Below are 22,257 nucleotides of genomic sequence, written 5' to 3' on the forward strand. Positions count from 1 at the left end.
CGAAATCACAGGCAGATCCCAGCTTGTCTCCTCCAGGCCCAGCACTGGCTGGTGTGGGAGGGGAACTGACGTGCCCGGTTCATCCACCTCTCCCCGCAGGGCCGATGCCAACACAGTGTCTGGGGTGACCAGGGCAAGGTGCCCCCCCATGCTGGGTACCAGGGCAGGCTGCAGCCCCCAGCACTGGCTGTCAGAGGAAAGGGGTGGGGGTGTCAGGACTCCTGGGTCCCCCCTGGGGTAGTCAGAGCTCTGTGGGGCAGGGACCAGCATATGCAGCAGCTGGAGGCCAGGCTCTTGGGGGCAGATGGCACCCCCCTGCTGGCACAGCACCAACCCGGCCAGCCACAGCCTGAATGATGCCTGGGTAGATGAGGTGCAGAGGCTGGACATGCCTGTAGAACGCCACCCCTCCCCCCCCCCCAAAAAAGCAGCAGGGGGCAGGTGGCTGGGTTTAAGGGGGGCAGATGAGCACAGCTCATAGCAGGAGCTGGGCCCAGCTCAATGCCCTGCCCCCCCCCCCCCCCAAGTCCAACACTCCTCAATGCCCCATCCAGCTGGCCCTGCCCCCCCTGCCAGATCCCAGCCCCCCGCCCCCCCAGAACCTGGCAACACTGAGCCAGGACCCTCTGGGACCAGGAATCCCTGTTCCTTCCAGCCTGGGGGCAGCTGTGCTGCAATTGGGGGAGGGAGGGAAGCCAAGAGCCCTCAGGGGGTTCATCCCCCAAGCAGAGAATCCCAGGCCCTGCAACCGGCTCCCCCCCTAGAGCAGGCTGACCCTGATGTTCTAGGAGACCGGGATTTGCCTCCCCAGAGCTGGCTGCACACCAGGGAGCTAGCAAGATGCAGCCGACAGCACCACCTAGTGGTGTGAGGTGCTACAGCACCCACCAGGACAGACGCACACCTGGGCTCCATCCGAGGTTGAACTGATCCACAGGGCGTCAGCACCAGGGCTTGGATGGGCCCCCGCTCACGAGCTGGATGGGACCCTCCGCCCCCCAGCAGGGTCACCCAGCCTCTCCCCCCCCCCCGCCCCCAAATTAAGGATCAGACACAAGCCAGCTCCTTTTCAAACAAACCCTTTTATTTTAGTCACAAGCTTCTTCTTGGATTCCCCCCCCCCCCGCCAAATATCCCCTTCCAATGGGGGGCGGGGGGGGCCCTTCACAGTAGACGGGATCCTCCATCAGCTGCCCCGAGCTCAGTGCTGCTTGGCGAAGTATTCCTTGCTCTCCTTCACTGTGGGCTTGATGGTGTCGCTGCCGGGTTGCCAGCCTGCCGGGCACACTGGAGAAAGCAGGGGAGGGGGGTTAGGAGACCAGAGGAGGGAGCAGGACATCCCTGCTTCGTATCCCCCACACTTTGCAGATGGGGAAACTGAGGCAGAGCAAGGAAAACCTGGGTTTGATGGCAAGTCCTAGGTTAGTGCTCTAACCGCTAGGCAACCTTTCCTCTCCAGCTTGGAGGTCTGCCCAGGGCTGCAAGCACCGTAGGTCCATGCATGGGGCTCTAGCCCACCCCTCCTGCCCAGGGTGGGGGGTGGGGGGGGGTCTCTCTAACCCTTAGAGAGTACAGCCAGCTTGAAACAGCTGGGTTGAGAGCCCCCCCACTTTGCCCCCCCAGGGAACAAACTCAGACCTGCTGCCCCACCCCCCAGCTGTGGGGCACCCACCCCATCTAGATACACTGCTGCAGCTGGGCCCTGCATTCCCCTAACCGGGCCTTGGCCTTCACCCCAGGGCCCCGAGAGCTCCCCCCAGCACAGGCTGGGCCCAGCCTCACCTTCCCCGTGCGTGTCCGTGTACTGGAATGCCTGCACCAGACGCAGCACCTCCTCCACCGAGCGCCCCACCGGCAGGTCGTTGACCGTGATCTGCCGCAGGACGCCCTTGTCGTCAATGATAAACAGGCCCCTGCGGTGGAGGAGGGAGAGGGATCATACCCCAATAGAAGCAAAGGATGGGGGTGCACAAGCCCCCCCCAGATAACATCCCAGATCTGTCACGGTGGGGATCCAATGGGATCTGGGAGCCTGCAGCCTCCCCCCAATGGATGTGGGGCACCCCCACCTGCATGGTCAGTACTAAGCAACAGCCCCCCAGGGAGCAGGGACCCCACCCCACCAAATCTCTGGGTGCACGTCAGCACCAGAGACGGGAGATCTCTATCCTCAGTCAGAGCAAGACCAGCTCTAGGGTGGTGATACCCAAGTGACCCACCCAGCCTGGCATCCCATGGGGCTCCTTCCATCTCTCCCCGACCCCCCATATACCCACCCTGGTGTTCACTGTTCCCACACACTCCCCTGGCTCCCCAATCAGCATCCCGCTTGCCAGACGCGCCCACCCTTCGCCGGCCGTGGGGCGTCCTTCGACATTAGCTGGCGCTGCTGTGACATTGGGGAGCAGAGCTCCAGTGGGGCCCCAAAACCGCCACAGGGAGACCAGAGCGGGCCCTCAGCACAAGTGACCTCCGTGCTGCCCCCCCACCCTATCCAGAGCAGCCCCCAGAAACTCAGCCACAAGGGCTGTCAGTCACCCCCACACACCTGTAGGTGATTCCCTCATCCTCCTTCAGCACCCCATAGTCGGCGGCCATGCTGCGGGTGAGATCCGACAGCAGAGGGATGTTTATGGTGCCCAGACCCCCCTCTTTCCGTGGGGTGTCGACCCTACCAGGAGACAAGGGGGTTAGTCCCATGCTGTGGTACACCCCCAATCCCAGCCACAGGGACCCCCAAATCTAGATCTGCCCCCAGCTCCGGCTACCCAGCAGAGGCGACCCCAGGGAATGAGGCCACCTGGCCCCAGTGCGTCGGCCACCATCTCCCCCTCGGGTCACAGCCCAGCCTGCAGCAGGTCAGTGGGCTCCGGCACCACCCGACCCTTTGCCAGCCACGGGCCAGACGTCTCCTGGCTCGCAGCATCGGGGGCTGGGGGGGCAGCTGGTCCTGCCAGACTCCCCCAGAGCCGCTGGTGATGGGGCATCTCCCCTCCCTCCCACCCACCCCCAACTACCAAAAGACAGACATCCAGGTTAGACACAATCAAAGGAGCTGAGACAGCGTTCAGACTGGGGGGGGGGGGGGGGGGCAAGCTGATGAGCTCCCTATTGCCCCATGCTGGGGGGGAGGGGGAAGAAGATACATGCCAGATTAGGCAGCCACTCCCCACCCCCCATTACAGGCCCGTCTCTGGCTGGCCCCGGTCCCCAGTGGCTAGGGGTGATAAGGCTGCTCTCACAGAGGGTGCCCCAGATAAAGCCAGTAGGGGCCCACCCTGCCCCACCCCTCTGGGCCGGCTGTTAACGGCTGCTGGATTCTAGCCCAGTGTCTCCCCCACAGCAAGGAGGGATGGACAGACCCCACCCCAGCCCCCCATCTGACCAGGGAGCAAGGGGCTTTTTGGTAGCTTGTGAGGCATTTGAACTGGTCTGTGGGGCGGTTTCAACCCCTGGCACCCAGGGGCTCTGACCCCTCTGGCCCTTCCCCATCCCTAGGGGCCTGGTACCAGCTCCAGACAGGTTAAGGAACTGGACAGGCAGTGTCCCCCCCCCCCCCCCCCCCCCCCAGCCAGTGGTGCCAGGCCCGTTGTGCAGGGCTGGCAAGGTCCTGACCTCACACCCATCGTGAATGGAGAGGGGTGTCTAGGGGGCATTTCGGTCACCGGCCTGGGACACTTCGGAAGGAGACAGACACCCACAGCATGTGACAGGTGGAAACCATGTTTCCTGCTGCATTAGTCTGGGTCACGATCATAGCCAGCCCCTCCCAGAGGGGAAGACCCCCACCCCATCATGTCTCATTCCCTCCCCCCCCCCCCCCCCCAGCCAGCTACTCCCCACCATCCCCCTAGGGACAGATCAGAGATGGGCCCCCCTGACCCGGCCAGTCCCCCAGCCTGGGGCTGGCACCCCCTAGAGGGCAGGGAAGACCTTGCCCATGTTCCCCCCACGCACCAGGCCAGGTGGGTGAAGTGCGAGTCCACGGAGGCCCCCAGGACCTCACAGCGCAGCTTGCGGAAATCCTCGGCGCGCTCGCTGAAGGCGATGATCTCGGTGGGGCAGACGAAGGTGAAGTCCAGCGGGTAGAAGAACAGCACCACGTACTTGCCTGGGGGGGCAGAGGAATAACAGGTCAGCGGGGGCGCTGTGATGGGAGGGGGTGTCAGGCGCTGGAGCCATTGGCAGAGACCCTGTGTCCCCCCCCCCCCCCCAATTGTATCCCTGGAGGCCTTGTTTGCAAGCCAGCTGATCTGGTTACAGGGTCTCCCCCAGGAGGTGCTGGGATTGGTCCCCCTCAAGCCCAGGCTCAGCCAATCACAAGCCAGCTGATTGGATTATACACAGGGTCCCCCTCCCCGATTTATCTCTTAAAGAGACAGCGCTGCACACTTGCCTGCCCAGAGGCAGGTTGTCAAAACTGCAAGGTCCCCCCTCCCCACAGGACTTTAATTCTGCCCCACCGGGGACCCCACCCCTCCCTTTAGGGCAGGGGTGGGCAAACTTTTTGGCCTGAGGGCCACATCTGGGTATGGAAATTGTAAGGCGGGCCACGAATGCTCATGAAATTGGGGATTGGGGCCAGAAACCAGGAGTTCAGGGTGTGGGAGGGGGCTCCAGACTGGGGCGGGGGGGGGGGTGAGGGCTCCAGCTGGGGGTGCACACTGTGGGGCTGGGGGATGAGGGGTTGGGGTGCAGGATGGTGCCCTGGGCTGGGACCAAGGGGCTCAGAGGACAGGAGGTGGGATCAGGGCTGGGGCAGGGGGTTGGGGTGCAGGAGGGGGTCGGGGTGCAGGAGGGGGTCGGGGTGCAGGAGGTACCTCAAGCAGCTCCCAGAAGCTGCAGAGTGCTGCCTGGTCCACAGGAGCCGCCTCTGCAGCTCCCATTGGCTGCAGTTCCTGGCCAATAGGTGCTGCAGAGCCAGCGCTTGGGGCAGCATACAGAGTCCCCGGCTGCCCCTACGCGTAGGAGCCAGAGTGGGGACATGCCACTGCTCCTGGGAGTCACGCGGTGCCACAGCATGCGCGGAGCAGGGCAAGCCCTGGACCCCGCTCCCTGGCGGGAGCTCGAGGGCCAGATGAAAACGTCTGAAGGGCCAGATGTGGCCCCCGGGCTGTAGTTTGCTCGCCCCTGGTCTAGAGGCTGTGACCCTGTTCCCCATCGCCATGCAGGCAGACAGAGATTCTGGCAGGATCCCCTGTAGAGTGCCCCAGTATTCATGGATGCAGAATGTCCTGCTAATCCTGTACCAGCAGGGGGCGCTGCAAGGAGCAGGGCAGGAGCGCTGGCTGTGGGGGGAGCTTCCCGCAGCCCCACTCCCAGTGCCTTGTGTCAGGGGAGCAGCCAGGCCCCCCCCCCCCCGTTAGCAGGGGCTCAGGGCAGAGCCTTCAGGTGGTTTCTCTCACCTCTGTAGTCGGAGAGTTTGATCTCTTTGAAGGCGCCGTCCACCACGGCCGTGGCGTGGAAGCCGGGGGCTGGCTTGCCGACGTGAGCCTTACCAGAAGCCATGTCCTGCAAGAGAAGCCGGGGCTCAGGACGGGTGGCACCGGTCAGTGGGCCTGGCCAGCAACTGTGGAGATTCTCCCTTTCTCTGCAGCAATGGGGGTAGCTTGGAGATGGACCGGAGGGGCCCAGACTTCCAGGAGGTCTCACAGCACCAGCGCCTGGATTTCTGAGCCGATACCAGCTCCCAGACCAGCCCCAATATCATCTCCCTCCCAGCTCCGATCTGGGTGATCAGACAACCCCAGCACCGAGCCCCCAGTCACACGAGAGTCACTCACATCCCACTAGCTGTTCTGGGTTGGCACGGAGAATGGTAGACCCAGTGGGCATCCCCCCACCCCAGCACAGGTACAATCCAAGGACTGTCAAGCTAATGCAGGGTAGAGATCTTTTGGGGGAGGGCAGAAGGATGGTGGTATCTCCTCCCCAGGTGCAGACAGGTACAGCTGTGCCGGTGTGAACCCACCCAGCCCACCACGATCACCATTACCCAGCTCACCCCTCTTAGCCTCCTGTATGCGAGCGGCACTTTATACATACAAAGCACTTTTCATCCCCAAAATCGTGCAAAGCAACGACACTAATTGGTGATTTGGCAAACCGGGTCAGTGCAAGCCTAGGGATAGAGAACCCAGGAGTTCTGACTCCCAGCACTCCACACTGACAGCATTGAAAGTGACAGCCCTGCTCTCAGTCCATTCTATTGGAGCGGACAGAGAAAAGGACACCCCCAAGCTCCCATTATTTTAAACAGGACCTTGTTAATTTCAGCTCAGAGACCTGGAAATGTATGGCTTCGCTGCGGGATGAGGCCGGCAAAGCCAGTGGGGAAGAGATACGGGCTGGCAAGAATTTTACTGGGTTTTCCTTCTGTGGCCGTACAGCACCAAGCCCAGCGGGGCCCTGCTCACTACCATGACAGAACAGACACCGCAAGCAAGAGCACAGAGCCATCGCAGGACACACAGCTCTGCTTGGGGGTCTTTTCGGACAAGAGCCGCCCTACTCGGCATGGGCAGAATTCCCCCAAAGGACTCCAAGCAATCAGGAGTTTTGTCCTAGTGTCACTGGGGGAAAGCGTTTTCTCCCTGCAGTGTTAGCCTCCACCCCAGAGGCAGCTGCACTCCAAGGTAGTTTGCACCGCACCCAGGATTCGTCATCATGGTGCAAGCTAAGTGTCGGCACAAGAGTCTTTAGAGCTGAAAGCAGGTTATGGTCTAAGGACCTGGGTTCTGTGCCTGGCCGGCCCGGTGAGTTACCTTCGGCAAGTCACTTTCAGCTTCATGCCTCAGTTCCAGCTCCTGCCCTTTGTCCTGTAAACACCTCAGGGCAGGGACCACTTCTCACAGGTGTCCCTGGAGCACCTGACACTGCAGGGTCTCTGCTACCAGCACAGCGATCTTCAACTCCGCTCAGCTGTTATGAGGCCACCTTGGCAGGCGTGGGACCACCTCCCAGCAAAGGGGCATGTAAAGATGCTATGCCTCCAGCTGCAATGTGTTTACTAGCCACCTGAAGTCGCTCGGTTCCCTGCCCCCTTAGAAGTTGCACTAAACTGCCTTCGCCGAACAGTACGGCAGCAGGACACGGAGGAAACTCACTGGACAAAACCCAAGTGCGAATTAAGACCCACAAGCCAAATCGCCTCTATGCTACTGTCTGGAAAGTCCTGACCAGCACAAAGAAAAGGTGAAATGCTCCCAGCGCAGGAAGGCAGCGGTTCACAGCAGGGCATGTGCCAGGACAGCAGGGAATTAGACAGCAGCCTAGAATTCACCTTGCTAGGGCCCCACTCACAGATCAGCCTCTCTTCCAGCCCCACAACTGTTTCCAGGGGTGCAAAATGGAGATACACCCCCCATAACAGTTTCTTCCCTATCCAGCCACGTGAGAAAGTTACACACACACCCCCCCCCCGCCAGGCCCCAGGGGTCAATGTTAACCCACTAGCCCCACCCAGGAAACCCCTGATGCACCATTACAGTGGTTGGCACCTGCTGGAAGAAGTCAGGAGCTGGCACGTGACAAGGCAAGAGAGGCCCAGGACGATTCAGGATCCACGCCTCGCCTCGCCCCCCCGTGCTTTCAAAGCCACAAAGGATGGAGCTGCTGGGACAAGCGAGGCAGCGAAGCATGGAGGCTGCAGCCTAGCTCAGGGCCCACCAAAAATAGCAGCAGCTTTGAAAGCAAAACTAGGTGCAGAGACCTGGGGGAGGACAAAAGGCCCCTTTAGCATTGCCAAGCCCTGGTATGAAACAATCCCCTGCGTGGCTCCTCCTTGCAAGAGAGAAAGCAGCCCCTGGAGGGGGAGAAGCCATGTAACCTTCCCCACCCCAGGTCTGCTTCAGAGCAGTCCCTTTGCAAGAGAGAAGCGCCAGGCCCGGGGGTTAGAAATGCCCCCAGCCCACAACGCAAACCCGGCCTTGCAAGGCACAGCCAGGCGCACACAACACAAAAGCACCCACCTTGTCGCTGCACGCTCCCACCACAAAACCAGCCTCTCGCTCCGCGGCGCGTGCACAGCTCGCCTGCAGCCGGGTCTTATAGCCGCCCCCCTCCGGGCTGGGCTGGTCCATTTGGAGCAGAGAGAGGGGGGAGGTGAAGACTAGATAAAGCTAGGGGTGTGGGGCGGGGATTAGACCTCCAAGGGGACTCCTCGCATTGCACGTGGAGGGCGAGGTTCTGGGGGACCCCCAGCATTGCACGGGGGGGCAGGGCTACGGGGCCCCCCTGCATTGCACAGAGGGGGGCGGGGTTATGGGCTCTCCCTGCATTGCACAGAGGGGGGACAGTCAGGGCCATGTATGGGGCCCCCTGCGTTGCAGACGGGGGCGGGGCTATGGGCCCCCCCAGCATTGCACAGAGGGGGGTGGGGCCAGCAGTCCCGTGCTCCCCGCTACAGTGCAGGCGGGGGGGGGGGGGGGGGGTTGCAATGCTGCCCTGCAGGAACCCCACAGCCCATGAGGGGGAGGCTCCCTAGGGGACTTGGGGCCAAGCTCTGGACTGAGCTGGGTGACTCTGCGGAGTCCGTTGATGTTTTATTCCCTTGCCTGCCGTGGCGGGGAGTTTCACCCCAGCCCCATGTGCCTCAGTTTCCCCACTGGTGCAATGATCCCGAGCCTCTGAGGCTTCCGGAGGGTCGGCGGAGCTGGGGAATTAGGGCATAGTTATTAGGACTGTTCCTTAGGGTTTGTTTATGGCTTTATGAATGGCCTTGTGAATGGCACTGTATTTTACCCACGTACATGCCCCCCCCCCAGAGCGCACAGAACCCCCAGCAAAGGCCCCCTAACCACCACATACAGCCCCCCCCCGGCTTCACTCCTAAATGCTACCCCGTGCCATGCACAACCACAGGTGGGGGATGTGGGAATGGGAGGGACATGGATGGGGCCTTTCCCCTCCAAGGGACATGGGCTGCGATCCAATCCCAGGAACTTCAGAGCCTGGTCCTTAGAGGTTTCTAATAGGATCTGTGGAACTCGCGGGGGAGGGGGCCCAATTTGGGCCCCACAATCAGTGGCGGCTCTTAGAAAGTGGCAATGAATGACTCATTCCAAGGTGATTCAATGAATCTGGTGTAAATGGACCCAGGAGTCCTGACACACACACGCCCAAGCCAGGGATAGAACCCAGGAGTCCCGCCCCCAGCCCCCTCCTGCTCTAACCACTCGACCCCACTCCCCTCCCAGAGCTGGGATAGAACCCAGGAGTCCTGATCTCTGACCTCAGAGCTCAGCGCGGGGCTTCCCCTCCCCTAGAACTACAACTCCCAGGCGTCTGTGCGAGGCCGGCTCCGCCCCTGGGCCGGGCTCGGGGCCTCGCGCCCGCCCGCGGAACATGGAGCTGGCGGAGTTCGAGCGGGACAACGCGGGCAGCTGCCGCCTGGGCTCCCCCGTGCCCGAGCTGTGCAGGGCCGGGCCCTGCTGCCTGGGCATCGATGAGGCCGGCAGGGGGCCCGTGCTGGGTACGGAGGGGCCGGGGAAACCCCCAGCATTGCACGGGGGGCTGGGCAGGGCGACCCCCTAGCATTGCACGGGGGGAACCCCCACATTGTATGGGGGGAGGGGCCGGGGAGAGCCCCCATTATTGCATAGAGTAGGGACCCCCCAGCGTTGCATAGGGATGGGGATAGGGGGCCCCCATACTGAGCGATAGGGGAGGGGCCCTCCCTATCTGTGCTCCTGAAGGGGGAGCCCCGGTACAGTGAGGAGGGGGGGATGGGTGGGGGAGCGCAAGGCATCTCACAGGATTTCCCCCCACACCACTCCCTGCCGGGGAGGTGGGTCCACCCGCCCTGGGAGAGAAGAGCTTGGAGTCCCATAGCTGGCAGGGGCGTTAGACGAGCCCGGCCCAGTTACCCCTCTCCCCATAGCGTGGTCAGGGCTGATTCCCCCTCCCCCAGTGCTGTGGGAGTTGCGGAGGAGGAAGCTCTTGCACCGGCTGGATTGGGTTCGGCCTCCCCCCCATCCGTGCCCCTGCCCCCCCCATCTGTGCCTCTGTTTCCCCTCCCAGGTCCCATGGTCTATGGTGTTTGCTACTGCCCATTGGCCAAGCAGGAGGAGCTGGGAGCTCTGAAGATGGCGGGTAAGGACAAGGGCATTCTGGGGGGGGAGGGGATCTCAACTTCCACCGCGGCCTCCTGTGATTCCCCCCCCCGGGGGAGGGGCCCAGGGATCTCAGTGGGGGGAGATCGGGGGGGGGGGAATTCCGGTTCCTGGTACAGCACTGACAGAGCGGGGGGGGGGGTCTGGAGAGCTGAGGCTGGGGGGATGGGGCTGCAATGGGGTGGAGAGGGGGCAGGGGGGATATGGATCTGAGTGGGGGGAGGAGAGCGGGGGCAGGGGATGGGGACAGCAGGGGGGGGTAAGGGCCCCATAGAGGGAATGTTGGATCATGAGGGTGTTCCCCCCTCCCCAGATCTCGCGGAAGCCGACCCTAGTGTCCCCCCTTCCTCCCCCCCTCAGACTCGAAGACGCTGACAGAGGCCGAGCGGGAGCAGCTGTTTGGGACGCTGGACGGGGCCAGGGACTTCGTGGGCTGGGCCCTGCACATCCTCTCGCCCAACCTCATCAGCACCAGCATGCAGCAGCGGTGAGAGCCCCGGGTCACCGGCGCCCCCTAGTGGGGACAGGCCCCGTGTCCCATTTCCTCCCTGAGCCAGCCAGGCCCTCTGCCTGGGGCTAAATCAGCCAGTGCCCCCCAAAGGGAAAAGGCCCCGTGTCCCCCTTCCCCGTTCCTATTAACCCTAGGAGCCGGATCCCTGGGTGGGTGAGGCAGCTGGAGAGTCGCGAGGGGGTTGCTCTGTGTCTGTGCAGCGCCTGGCGCAGTGAGGCCTGGGTCTCTGGCTGGTAAATACTAACCCCTCTCCTCTCCCGGCCAGGGCGAAATACAACCTCAACGCCCTGTCCCACGACACGGCCATCGGGCTGATACAGCACGTGCTGGATGCGGGAGTGCAGGTGGCAGAGGTGAGCCGGCCGCAGTCTTCCCCCCCGCCTCAGTTTCCCCATGGGGCAGATTTCTGTCCGCAGGGTGCCCCGATCACAGGCTTAGCCAGGGTTGGCAAAGGGGACCGCTGTGGGCATAGCGCTGACATGCACCCTTGCTCCCCCCACTTCCTGCCAGCCTCCCCGTGCCTCAGTTTCTCTATACGGCAACAGGGCAGCCGCTTCCCCACGTTGTGCCCTGATCCCAGCACAAGTTGTAGCGGGGGCGGGAGGGGACCTGACACCACCGCCCTCACATCTCTTGCGGGGTCCCCCCATGCCTGGCAGGTCTTCGTGGACACGGTGGGGCCGGCAGAGAAGTACCAGGAGAAGCTGAAGCGGCACTTTCCGGAGCTCGAGGTGACCGTGAGGCCGAAGGCTGATTCCCTCTTCCCCATCGTCAGCGCAGCCAGCATCTGTGCCAAGGTGAGGCGTTGGGGTCCCCCCTCTTCAGGGGGCCCGGTGGGGAATGGGCTGGATCTTGCTGTGTGCTTAGGAGTCACCAGGCCCCCTGCCCTCCTCGGGGCACTGGACCTGGGCAGGTTATGGAATATGGAGACACCCAGCTCCACTTACCGGGGTGTTATTGGGATCTCCGGGGCGAATTAATGAGGGTGTTCCATTGGGCCTCCCTCAATGGGCGCCACACTGGGGGATTCATCCTCACTTCCTGTCCCAAATGCTGCATGGCCGTTCAACAGCCATTGCGCCCCTCCCCAGAGGCGGCTGCATCTCCGCGCCAGGCGACGGATCCCTGTAGAAACAGCTAGGGGGTGATGTTCCTAGCGGCGCTGCCCTGAGCTCACTCCTGTCTGTGTTGGCAGGTGGCGCGGGATCGTGCTGTGAAGAACTGGACGTTCCCGGAGGATCTGGGGGACGTGCGGATGGAGTATGGGTCTGGGTACCCCAATGGTAAATGACCCCCCTCCCCGCCCCCTGTGAAATCTCAGGGTCAGTGATAGGTCTGACCACAAGGTGGAGCTATTTGCTTATCTAGGAGCTGATGATAAACTGATGCTGCCCCATGGGCCCATCTAGCCTGGTATCCTGCCCCCTTCCTAGATTACACCAGCCCTGTCTCTCTCACCCGGCTCCTACTGGCCAGTTGTGTTCACTTTCTCTCACCAGAGGGCGCCTGTAACCTGGGATCTTATCCCGTCTTTCCCTGGATCCTTCCGTCCTGGCTGTTGCATTGCCTAGGGGTGGGGGCTGCGCTGCCAGGCTCTGAGCCCCCTGGGCCTTGGCCTGCCTTTAACCCCCTCGGCTGCATCGGGCTGGATTTCTGCTCTGCCTTCCAGAGACCGAGACGGAAGCTGAGGGACGTGCTGAGGTTGTGGGGGACGGCAGTGGTGGAAATGGGGGTAGAAGCCAGGAGTCCTGGCTTCCAGGCCCCCTGCTCTAATCACTAGACCCCCCCCCCTCCCAGAGCCAGGGATAGAACCCAGGAGTCCTGACTGGTTGGAAAGCTGTCAGGTACCCTGTTTGCAGTCAGGGACATGGGGTGGGGAGAGCGTCCGTGGCTGGTGCATCCCCCCCCCCAACTCTCATCTCCCCCCCGGCTCCCCATCCCCCAGATCCCAAGACCAAGCAGTGGCTGGCGCAGTGCCTGGACCCTGTGTTCGGGTACCCCCAGTTTGTGCGTTTCAGCTGGAACACGGCCCAGACCATCCTGGAGAGCAAGGCTGTGCCTGTGCGCTGGTAGGTGATTTGGGGGCGGCGGTGGGGGGGGACTGAGGGTACCAATCTGTTAGATCCCTACTGGGGGCCTGACCTCAGACTGACCCCTCCCCCCCATGGTTGGGTCCCTGCCCCCCACCTGACAGCGATGGGCTCTAACAAGCTCCCGGGCCCGCGGGCACCGTCCATAGCAGCTCAGAGGAGCTGGCTCCAATGCCAAGCGACGGCCCTGCCACCCCCGATTACGCCCCTGCTGCCCACTGGGCCCTGCCAGCACTGACTCGCCATGGGGGGAAGGGCAGCACGGCATGCTGCTGTCGGGGGCCTTCCACTGCCGTCCCCCCTGGCATGCGTAGGGGTGCTGGGCGCAGCTCCCTTCCCGCTCTGGGGTCCCCTCACCACCCACCGGCTCGTCCTACATCCATGTGTGGGATAGGGGAACCCCGGGGGCTGCACAGTTCAGTGCCTCCCATGCCTGGCGCCTCCCCTTCCCAGGCACGACCTTGGCAGCTGCCCGGATGCTGAAGCAGCTGGGTGTGGATCCCGCCCGAGGAGAGAGAAGGCAGATGAGATGGGGGTTATGGGACTCTGCACCCCCTCAGACTCCGCATAGAGGGGCCCTGCCCCATGCGGTTTCATTATCGTCCTGTGCAGGCTCACAGCCCCCACGCCCCACCCCAGAGGTGGCTGCATCTCAGCGCTGGGCAAGGGATCCCCCGCGCCCCTCCCCAGAGGTGGTCACCTCTCGGCGCCTTGCAAGGGGTCCCTGTATACACAGGACCAGAGTAGACACCAACTGAGCCCAGCACCCCTGGCCGGCTCTGCCCATCTCATCCCTCCCCTCCCAGCCCACCCTGGCACCCTGTCTATGTGTGTGGGAGAGAGCTGAGCGTTAACGGGTGTGGCTGCCAGGGCCCCGTTCATTTCTTATTCCCTCCCCAGGGATGACAGTGAGGATGACCCCGCTCAGAAGGGCACCCGCTCCGTCCTGTCCTTCTTTGCCCGCAAAGAATCTTCCAAACGCCAGCCCCACCGCTTCTTCCACGAGCGCAAGCTGGAGACAGTGACGGGGCTGTAGCGGGCACCAGGGGGCGGAGGGCTGGCCCCATGCCCCCCCCAGCTAGCCCCATGGCCCCCTCAAGTCAGCCCAGCTTGACTTAGAGCCAGAACTTTTGACGCGCAGCGTCTGGGGTTGTGTTTAATTGTGATGCCAGCTGATCTGAGCCACCCTCTCCAGGGGCTGGGAGGAGCCCAGCTGTAAAGGGGGCTTTTAGGAACCAGATGCCCCAGTCTCACTGGCGCCTCCTTGCTGTGGATTCCCCTCCCCCCCCCCAAATTTCCCCACTTTTGTTTTAGTTAATAAAACATTTTGAAAAGTCTCTGAGGTTTGTAACAGGTCCGTCCCCTGCCCCCCATGGGGCGTGTCCTGCTGTGTCCCTGAGCCCTGCAGCCATCTCTGGGGTGGGAGCTGATTATACAGGGACTCCTTGTCTGGGGCTGAGATGCAGCCACCTCTGGGGTGGGGCTGACTGGGAAAAAAGGGGAGGGGCCAAAACAAATCCCATGGACCAAATTTTAAAGGTTTTTATTTTCATTTATTTCTTTCCACGGTATCATCTGCTTTTCGAACAGCGTTTTCCCCCTTGTCATCCCAAATGGGCACGTGACGGGCGGGGTGGCCCCATGGGAACTGACGCTCGGAGCAAGGGGGTTGAATAGAGGGGCAGGGTACACTTCAGAAGTTTGGGGGCTGCTTTGAGGGGTGCTGGCTTGAAACACTGGCACGATCTTCCCCCTACGCCTCTGATTCCCCTTCTCCCCCTGCCGGGGGGCAAATCCTTGCTTTGAGTCCCGGGGCTCTTGCAGTGTGGAATCAGTGTCCATTGTTTGCCCTGCCGATCTGTCTCCTGTGCTGCACGGCGCCCCCTACTGCCAGGCTGGGGCCCGGAGGCCAGCCCAGACTGCTCGGGGAGAGAGCCCCCGCCTTGCAGCCCAGCGTCCCCTGGGTGGGCGTGCCATCGCCCTGCACAGCTCAATTCCTGCCCGCTAGATGCCGCTAAGACATGGTGGGTTCTTTCTACACTAGCTTGAGAGGGGTTGCAACCAGCTTTAGCGTGCGGGCTACGTGCAAAGGCTGTTGCTTGGGCTGGGTTGAATTGACAGTGTCCCCGAGCCCGGCATTGGGGTCAGCAGTGACTCGTGGGGAGAGTGCCCCCTGTTGCCCCGGTGGTGCCAGTGTGCTCTGTCCCCCCCTGCTGTCTGACCCGCGTAGGGCAGTTTTGGAGTCGGCCCAGCATGAAGCAAATGGACCTGGCTTATCATCAGCTCCTCGACCCCGTCGGTGGGGGGGAACAGGGCTGCGCGGGGTCAGCTGGCGCAGCATCCTCCCCTGCCCCGAGCCTTTGGCCAGCAGCCACTCCGGGTCCTGGCCTGCAGGGCCTCCAGGTGGCTTAGCCGTTGTCTGCGCCAGAGAGCCCACGCCTGGGGGTGGGGCTCTCGCTGGGGCAGTATTGGCTAGTGGTTAGAGCAGGGAGGCAAGATTCCTGGGTTCTGTCCCAGGCTGTGGGAATGGAGTGGGGGTCTGGTGTGCTGGGGTGGGGGTGTTGGGAGGCAGGACTCCTGGGTTCCATCCCTGGCTAGTCAGGTAAACTAGTGGTTAGAGCAGGGGAGGATTTAGAGCCGAGCTACTACACTAAGCGTCTCTCAGGTGTTGCCTCTCTGTGCCTCAGTTTCCCCCTCTGCAGTATAGCAAGAGGATGATACAGCTGCATCCCTGCAGGCCTATGTGACTGGGGCGGGAGGGGGGAGCTGGTTGCGAGCAGGGACTCCCTCCCTGGGAAGCTGGGTGCTAGGGGAGGGGGAAGCTAACACTCCTTTGAGCTGGGCCCTATGGCTGTGGGGGGAGGAGGGCTGTGTGGGTGTCCCCCCCCGGTAGGTGGCTGGATGGGGTGCAGGAGGGGCCAGAGAAGCAGTCACGGTGTGCATGGGGGGGGGACGATCACAGGGGTGGGGGGTTTGCATAGATTACAAGCGTTCCCCGGCCCCTGGGGCAAGCGGTGTGGGAGGGACTCTCCTAGGGAGCGGGGGAGCTGGCGGGAGGGGCCAGCGGGTTTAGAACCCACTCCCGCTCCCCTCCACGTCCTCCATGAAGATGGAGCGCTTGCGCAGGCCGCGCCGGAGGAGGCCGCTGGCCGGGCAGGGCCCCCGGGGGCTGCCGGCTTTGGTGGAGTCCGGCTCCTCCGAGCTGTCCCCGTCCTCGGGCAGTGGGTTGGCGTCGGAGCCTGTCAGGCTCAGGCACGGGCAGGGCTCCCGGGCGGCCACAAAGGAGTCACCCCAGATGTTCTCGCAGAGCTCCCTGCTGTCCCGGTACATCTGGGGGGCAGAGCGAGGGGAGAGGTTGGGGGTGAGATCTGGGGCCTTTCTCCTCTAGGGAGTGCCGGCTTGGATGGGAATGGGACATGGGGCCTTTCTCCTCTAGGGGGCGCTGGATCCTATCCAGCCCTGGGGCAGGGGGACCGGCTGGCTCAGGGGGTGGGGAATGGGACACGGGGAGATGACTGGGATATGGGGAGGAGAAGTTGAGTCTCAGACCAAACCCCTCTGCCAGTCTCGGAGCACAGAGAGGGAGGGAAGCTCATGCTCCATCTCCAGGTATGGGCTCGGCCGGATGGGCACCCCTTGGTGGTGGGGGCCCTATGGCGATGGCTGGGCGGTGCCAGCTGCTGGCAGCTCCCCCCACCCCAGCCCCCTGACCTGCTGCCCAGGCTGTGGGCACATGGGGATTAGGTGCCCTCAGGAGTGGGGATCTCTATCCCCTTCAATTCACCCAGCCCCCTCTATCCATCCCGCTTAGGACAGCACCCTGCGGGTTTATCCCTCTGAGCCAGCCAGCCCCCCGCCCTGGGGCTGGATCGGAGCTGGCGCCCTCTGGAGGGGACAGGCCCTGTGTCCCATTCCACCCCCGCGTGCCATGAGTTGGACGGGTCTCAGCCCAGCTCTGAGGTGCCTGTACCACAGAATCCGCCCGTCCCTGTTGGTGCCAACCCAGGGGCCTGAGCAGGGCCGCTGAGCCCGAGCCCGAGTCCACCACTTCCCCCCGTCCCTGTAGGGAGGCCCCCCTGGCAGGGCTGAGCCAACCCCCTCCCCCGGCAGCAGAGCCCCCTCACCTGGCTGTAGGGCACACAGTCCCGGCTGCAGTTGTTCCCCTGGGGACCCCACTGCCAGTCACTCACCCAGTTGCGGGCACAAGTCAGGTCATCCTTGCAGGCTTCATACCTGGGGGAGGGGTGAGAAGGGGGAACAGGCTGGGATGGAGACAGACTAGGGGGCTGTTCAGCTGGGGTGTTACAGGGCAAATCTCTCCCCATATTGCCCCACATCAGACCCCTGGGTCCATCCAGCCCAGTAGCCCAGCTTTGCTGCTGCACTCCAGCTCCCTGCAGCAGGGAGTTCCACCAGTCCACCATGCTGCATTAAAGGGGCAGTTCCCCACAGGTGGGAGAGACCTTCAGACTGACCCATCCTGGAGTTTGTCGTGGGGACTGGATTCTCTTTTCCCCTTGGCCATTGCTGCCTGGAGTCACAGGTGAACTCACACCCTCCCTAGGAATAGCCTGGCTCCCAGCACACCCCCCCCCACTCTAACCACTAGACCCTGCTTCCCTCCCAGAGCCAGGGATAGAACCCAGGAGTCCTGGCTCCCCCTCCCCCAACCACTGGACCCCATTCCCCTCCCAGAGCCAGGGATAGAACCCAGGAGTCCTGGCTCCACCCCCCCCAACCACTAGACCCTGCTTCCCTCCCAGAGCCAGGGATAGAACCCAGGAGTCCTGGCTCCCCCTCCCCCAACCACTGGACCTCACTCCCCTCCCAGAGCCAGAGGTAGAACCCAGGAGTCCTGGCTCCCCCTCCCCCAACCACTGGACCCCACTCCCCTCCCAGAGCCAGGGGTAGAACCCAGGAGTCCTGGCTCCCCCTCCCCAACCACGGGACCCCACTCCCCTCCCAGAGCCAGGGATAGAACCCAGGAGTCCTGGCTCCCCCTCCCCAACCACGGGACCCCACTCCCCTCCCAGAGCCAGGGATAGAACCCAGGAGTCCTGGCTCCCCCTCCCCCAACCACTGGACCTCACTCCCCTCCCAGAGCCAGGGGTAGAACCCAGGAGTCCTGGCTCCCCCTCCCCAACCACTGGACCCCACTCCCCTCCCAGAGCCAGGGGTAGAACCCAGGAGTCCTGGCTCCCCCTCCCCCAACCACTGGACCCCACTCCCCTCCCAGAGCCAGGGGTAGAACCCAGGAGTCCTGGCTCCTCCCCCCCAACCACTGGACCCCACTCCCCTCCCAGAGCCAGGGGTAGAACCCAGGAGTCCTGGCTCCACCCCCCCAACCACTGGACCCCACTCCCCTGCCAGAGCCAGGGGTAGAACCCAGGAGTCCTGGCTCCCCCTCCCCCAACCACTGGACCCCACTCCCCTCCCAGAGCCAGGGATAGAACCCAGGAGTCCTGGCTCCCCCTCCCCAACCACTGGACCCCACTCCCCTCCCAGAGCCAGGGGTAGAACCCAGGAGTCCTGGCTCCCCCTCCCCCAACCACTGGACCCCACTCCCCTCCCAGAGCCAGGGGTAGAACCCAGGAGTCCTGGCTCCTCCCCCCCAACCACTGGACCCCACTCCCCTCCCAGAGCCAGGGGTAGAACCCAGGAGTCCTGGCTCCACCCCCCCAACCACTGGACCCCACTCCCCTGCCAGAGCCAGGGGTAGAACCCAGGAGTCCTGGCTCCCCCTCCCCCAACCACTGGACCCCACTCCCCTCCCAGAGCCAGGGGTAGAACCCAGGAGTCCTGGCTCCTCCCCCCCAACCACTGGACCCCACTCCCCTGCCAGAGCCAGGGGTAGAACCCAGGAGTCCTGGCTCCCCCTCCCCCAACCACTGGACCCCACTCCCCTGCCAGAGCCAGGGGTAGAACCCAGGAGTCCTGGCTCCCCCTCCCCCAACCACTGGACCCCACTCCCCTCCCAGAGCCAGGGGTAGAACCCAGGGGTCCTGGCTCCCCCTCCCCCAACCACTGGACCCCACTCCCCTGCCAGAGCCAGGGGTAGAACCCAGGAGTCCTGGCTCCCAGCCCGCTGCTCTCACCCAGCCAGGAAGGTGGGGGAAGGCGCACTGACTTACCACGCCTCACAGAAGCTCAGGCACAGGGGCACCTCCAGGACGGCTGTGGGGCGCTGGGGGTGGGGCCAGCGGGCGGCGCTGGGGGAGCAGCGGTAGAAGCATTCAACCCGCTGCAGGTAGTGCTCGCACCTGGGGGCGGAGAGCGGGGATTAGAGGGGGAGCCCCACAGGCTGCCTCTGGGGCACAGTGGCTGCGCCTTGAGCCGTGCAGTGGCGGGGTGCTGCAGGGAGTGGGGCGGAGGCTTAGCAGGGGGCGCTATCCCCCAGCAGGCAGTGCTGGCCTCAATGCCCCAGGGCGACACTAGGGGGCGCTGTGGGGCGGGGCCTCAGCCGGCAGTGCTCCCTCTCAGTGCTGACCCCAGGGTGGCACTAGGGGGCGCTCTGCTGCTGGTGGTCCCATCTGTTTAGGTTGGGCTATAACTTAGGTCTTTGTGCAACCCTTGGCTTCTAGGCTAGAATTTCAAATTGAGACTGTGACGACATCCACCACCAGGGCACTGCTGCGGGGAAGCTCACAGCCGGGGGTAGCTGGGTGCTAGCAGGGCACTGCTGCGGGGAAGCTCACAGCCGGGGTTTGCTGGGTGCTAGCAGGGCACTGCTGCGGGGAAGCTCACAGCCGGGGGTAGCTGGGTGCTAGCAGGGCACTGCTGCGGGGAAGCTCACAGCCGGGGGTAGCTGGGTGCTAGCAGGGCACTGCTGCGGGGAAGCTCACAGCCGGGGGTAGCTGGGTGCTAGCAGGGCACTGCTGCGGGGAAGCTCACAGCCAGGGGTAGCTGGGTGCTAGCAGGGCTCTGCTGCGGGGAAGCTCACAGCCAGGGGTAGCTGGGTGCTAGCAGGGCACTGCTGCGGGGAAGCTCACAGCCGAGGCAGGCAGAGGGAGGGGTCAGGCTGTCTTACCTGGGGCTGAGGTTCCCGCAGCGATCCCAGTAGATGTCGTTGACCTTGGCGAGTGGGGCGCTGGAGATCTCCCGGGCCACCCTGGGGGAGCAGCAGGCGTCTGGGAAGAGAACCCGGCCGTCCATCAGCACCACCCTTGACTCCTCCCCCAGGGCCCAACCCCCACCACGGACCTGGCCCACCCTGTGCCCAGGGGCTCCCCGGGACAGGGCCTGGCATGTGAGGGGGGCTGGGCCCCTCTCGTTCTTCAGAGCACAGGGATCCCCAGCAACATGGGGGCAAAGCCTCTGCTCACAGGGGTCTAGTGGGGGGGGAGGGATAGGAGCCAGGACTCCTGGGTTCTATCCCCAGCTCTGGGAGGGGAGTGGGGTCTAGTGGGTAGAGCAGGGGGCTGGGACTGGAGAAAGCCCTTGAAACTACCTGCTCTGACCCAGTTTCGTCCTCCCGAAACCTCTGATTTTGTGCCCCCCCCGCTGCACGCCCCACCTCGTCCCGGGCCACCCCATGTCCATCACTCACTGGCGGCATAGAGCTGGCAAACGCCCAGCTGCTCCTCGGGGCTAGGGGCCGCCTTGTGCTTCCCTCCAGCCAGGCAGCGGCTGTCCAGGCGCCCGGCGCCTCCGCACAGCACGGCCAGCGCCCAGCCGATGGCCAGAGCCCACACGCTGCCCCCGTCACTCATTGCACCTGGGAACAGAACCAAAGGAGGGGGTTGGTCAGAAGGGAAAGGTTGGGGGCTCCCCCAGTCGCCTGCCCTGGGGGTGGGGATGGGATGGGGAGCATGGGGGGGACAGTAAGACTGGCTTTGGGGGTTGGGAGGCCCCCACTCTGGGACCAGCTTGGCGTGGGGAAGGGCAGGGGTGATGCTGAGTCCGGGGAGGGGGAAGGCAGTGTACGGTGATGTCTCTCTCTACCTCCCCCACCAGCTGGGTCTCTCTCTGACAGCCCAAGTCCCAGCTGGCACGGCTCCTTTGGTCATTATTCAGCTCCCGCAGGGCTGGAGATTGGGGGCTGTTGACACTCATAAGGGAAGGTCGATTGTTGACCCCCAGCCGCTTTGCCCCTCTGGTACTGGGCTGGCTGGGAAGCTGCACAGTGTCCTTCCTGACCCCTGCAATGATCGATGCCCTGGAGCATCACAGTGACTGACCCAGAATTTCCCAGTAACCTTCCCCGAGGCCAGGAAAGGATCCAACCAGCCTCAGTCCTCACATCCAAGCTCTCACTTGGGACTGGCTGCCCTGGCTCTATCTCCGCTACAATTCCCCCCACGTTGGGTGAACCGCATCTTTCCAGGGTCGACTTGATTTCCAGCCAAGACTGTATCAGCAGGGGAGCTGCGAGCCAGGACTCCTGGGTTCTAGCCTCGGACCCTGCCTTGGTAGAGGGGCTTGTTCCTGTGGGTGATGCAAGACCCTCGTTCCCTGCGAGGAGCTGGGCAGCTCACATGCTGGGGAAGGTGCCTGCGGGGGGCTCAGCCCATCTGATCCGTTCCCCCTAATTGGATTTGAATTAGAGACCTGGCTGTACATTGGACTTGGCAGCTTCTGCTCCCGGGGCCCAAGGTGACTCCTGCTTACAGAGCCAGATCCTGCCTTCCCCAGTGAATTAGGCCGAAATTAGACGCGGCAGGTGGGGGCGGGGGGGGGTACCTGGCTCTGGCAGCATCCTCCCCGCTGGAAGATCAGATTTCCCCCAGTGCTGCTTGCCTAGGAGAAAGCCAACTCCCTGCTCTCCCCAAGGGCAGCTAGGGACCGAACCCAGCCTGGCTTCCAGTCTCCCCCCTGCTCTAACCACTAGACCCCACTCCCCTCCCAGAGCAGGGAATGGAACCCAGGTGTCCTGGCGCCCAGGCTCCCCCGGCTCTAACCACTAGACCCTGCTCCCTTCCTCCCAGAGCTGGGGAAAGAACCCAGGAGTCCTGGCTCTGAGTCGCATCAGAAAGGCCTGGTTTTCCTTCCCAGAAGGACAAATGCTTGCGTGGGTGGGGGAGGGGTGCCGTGTTACCAGCCCCAGCAATGAGTCGCCCCCCCCCAGAAAAAAAAATCACGAGAAATTTAAATAAAACGACTCCCCGTTTTTTCGACCTGGGGGTGTGTTTGAGTCTTTAGGGAGTCACATTTTCCTGCTTTTCGTTGGCAGCATGACAGCTGGATTCTGGCTTTTGAGGAAAACAAACAAGAGCAGAGTCTGTCCCGTCCCATCCCGTGACCCCAGGAGCTGGGGCTTTAAGGAAGAGAACGAGGCTCCGAGCGATACTGCACCATATCCTGGCATCAGCATCTCTGCCCCTGTCTTGACCCCCGGAACTGCCGGCTAATGGGAATTACTGACACACACACCTTGGGCGGCACTTTTTGTTTTGGTTTAACTGAAGCTGCTTTAAAAAAAATATAATTTCAGCCTCTCCAATAGGCTGGGTATGACACAGCAACCAAGGTCAGGGTCCCATTGTGGTGCGTGCAATATTAGCAGCATTACGGTAGCACCTGGAGACACTCCCCCGACCCCCCAGCC

At 63.2% G+C, this 22,257-nt stretch overlaps 3 protein-coding genes across 3 annotated transcripts; 1 reads left to right on the plus strand and 2 right to left on the minus strand.

Annotated features, from left to right (window-relative positions):
* Positions 1-1,063: 1,063 nt before the first annotated feature.
* PRDX2 (peroxiredoxin 2) lies at positions 1,064-8,087 on the minus strand. Its single transcript, XM_065419274.1, has 6 exons — positions 7,971-8,087; positions 5,406-5,511; positions 3,958-4,111; positions 2,549-2,671; positions 1,783-1,913; positions 1,064-1,287 (listed from the first exon to the last, which is right to left on the minus strand). Exons 1-6 carry the CDS (start codon positions 8,079-8,081, stop codon positions 1,202-1,204), a joined length of 711 nt encoding a protein of 236 aa, XP_065275346.1. The 5' UTR covers positions 8,082-8,087; the 3' UTR covers positions 1,064-1,201.
* Positions 8,088-9,342: 1,255 nt separating this feature from the next.
* RNASEH2A (ribonuclease H2 subunit A) lies at positions 9,343-14,037 on the plus strand. The gene is made up of 8 exons (XM_065419276.1): positions 9,343-9,472; positions 10,021-10,092; positions 10,473-10,599; positions 10,889-10,976; positions 11,283-11,420; positions 11,819-11,906; positions 12,569-12,692; positions 13,614-14,037. Exons 1-8 carry the CDS (start codon positions 9,346-9,348, stop codon positions 13,747-13,749), a joined length of 900 nt encoding a protein of 299 aa, XP_065275348.1. The 5' UTR covers positions 9,343-9,345; the 3' UTR covers positions 13,750-14,037.
* A 1,745-nt stretch (positions 14,038-15,782) lies between these two features.
* RTBDN (retbindin) lies at positions 15,783-20,422 on the minus strand. Its single transcript, XM_065419275.1, has 5 exons — positions 20,260-20,422; positions 19,741-19,840; positions 18,845-18,973; positions 16,838-16,946; positions 15,783-16,043 (listed from the first exon to the last, which is right to left on the minus strand). Exons 1-5 carry the CDS (start codon positions 20,420-20,422, stop codon positions 15,783-15,785), a joined length of 762 nt encoding a protein of 253 aa, XP_065275347.1.
* Positions 20,423-22,257: the final 1,835 nt, after the last annotated feature.

This window comes from Emys orbicularis, chromosome 19, assembly GCF_028017835.1.
Source record: "Emys orbicularis isolate rEmyOrb1 chromosome 19, rEmyOrb1.hap1, whole genome shotgun sequence".
Lineage (NCBI taxonomy): Eukaryota > Metazoa > Chordata > Testudines > Emydidae > Emys > Emys orbicularis.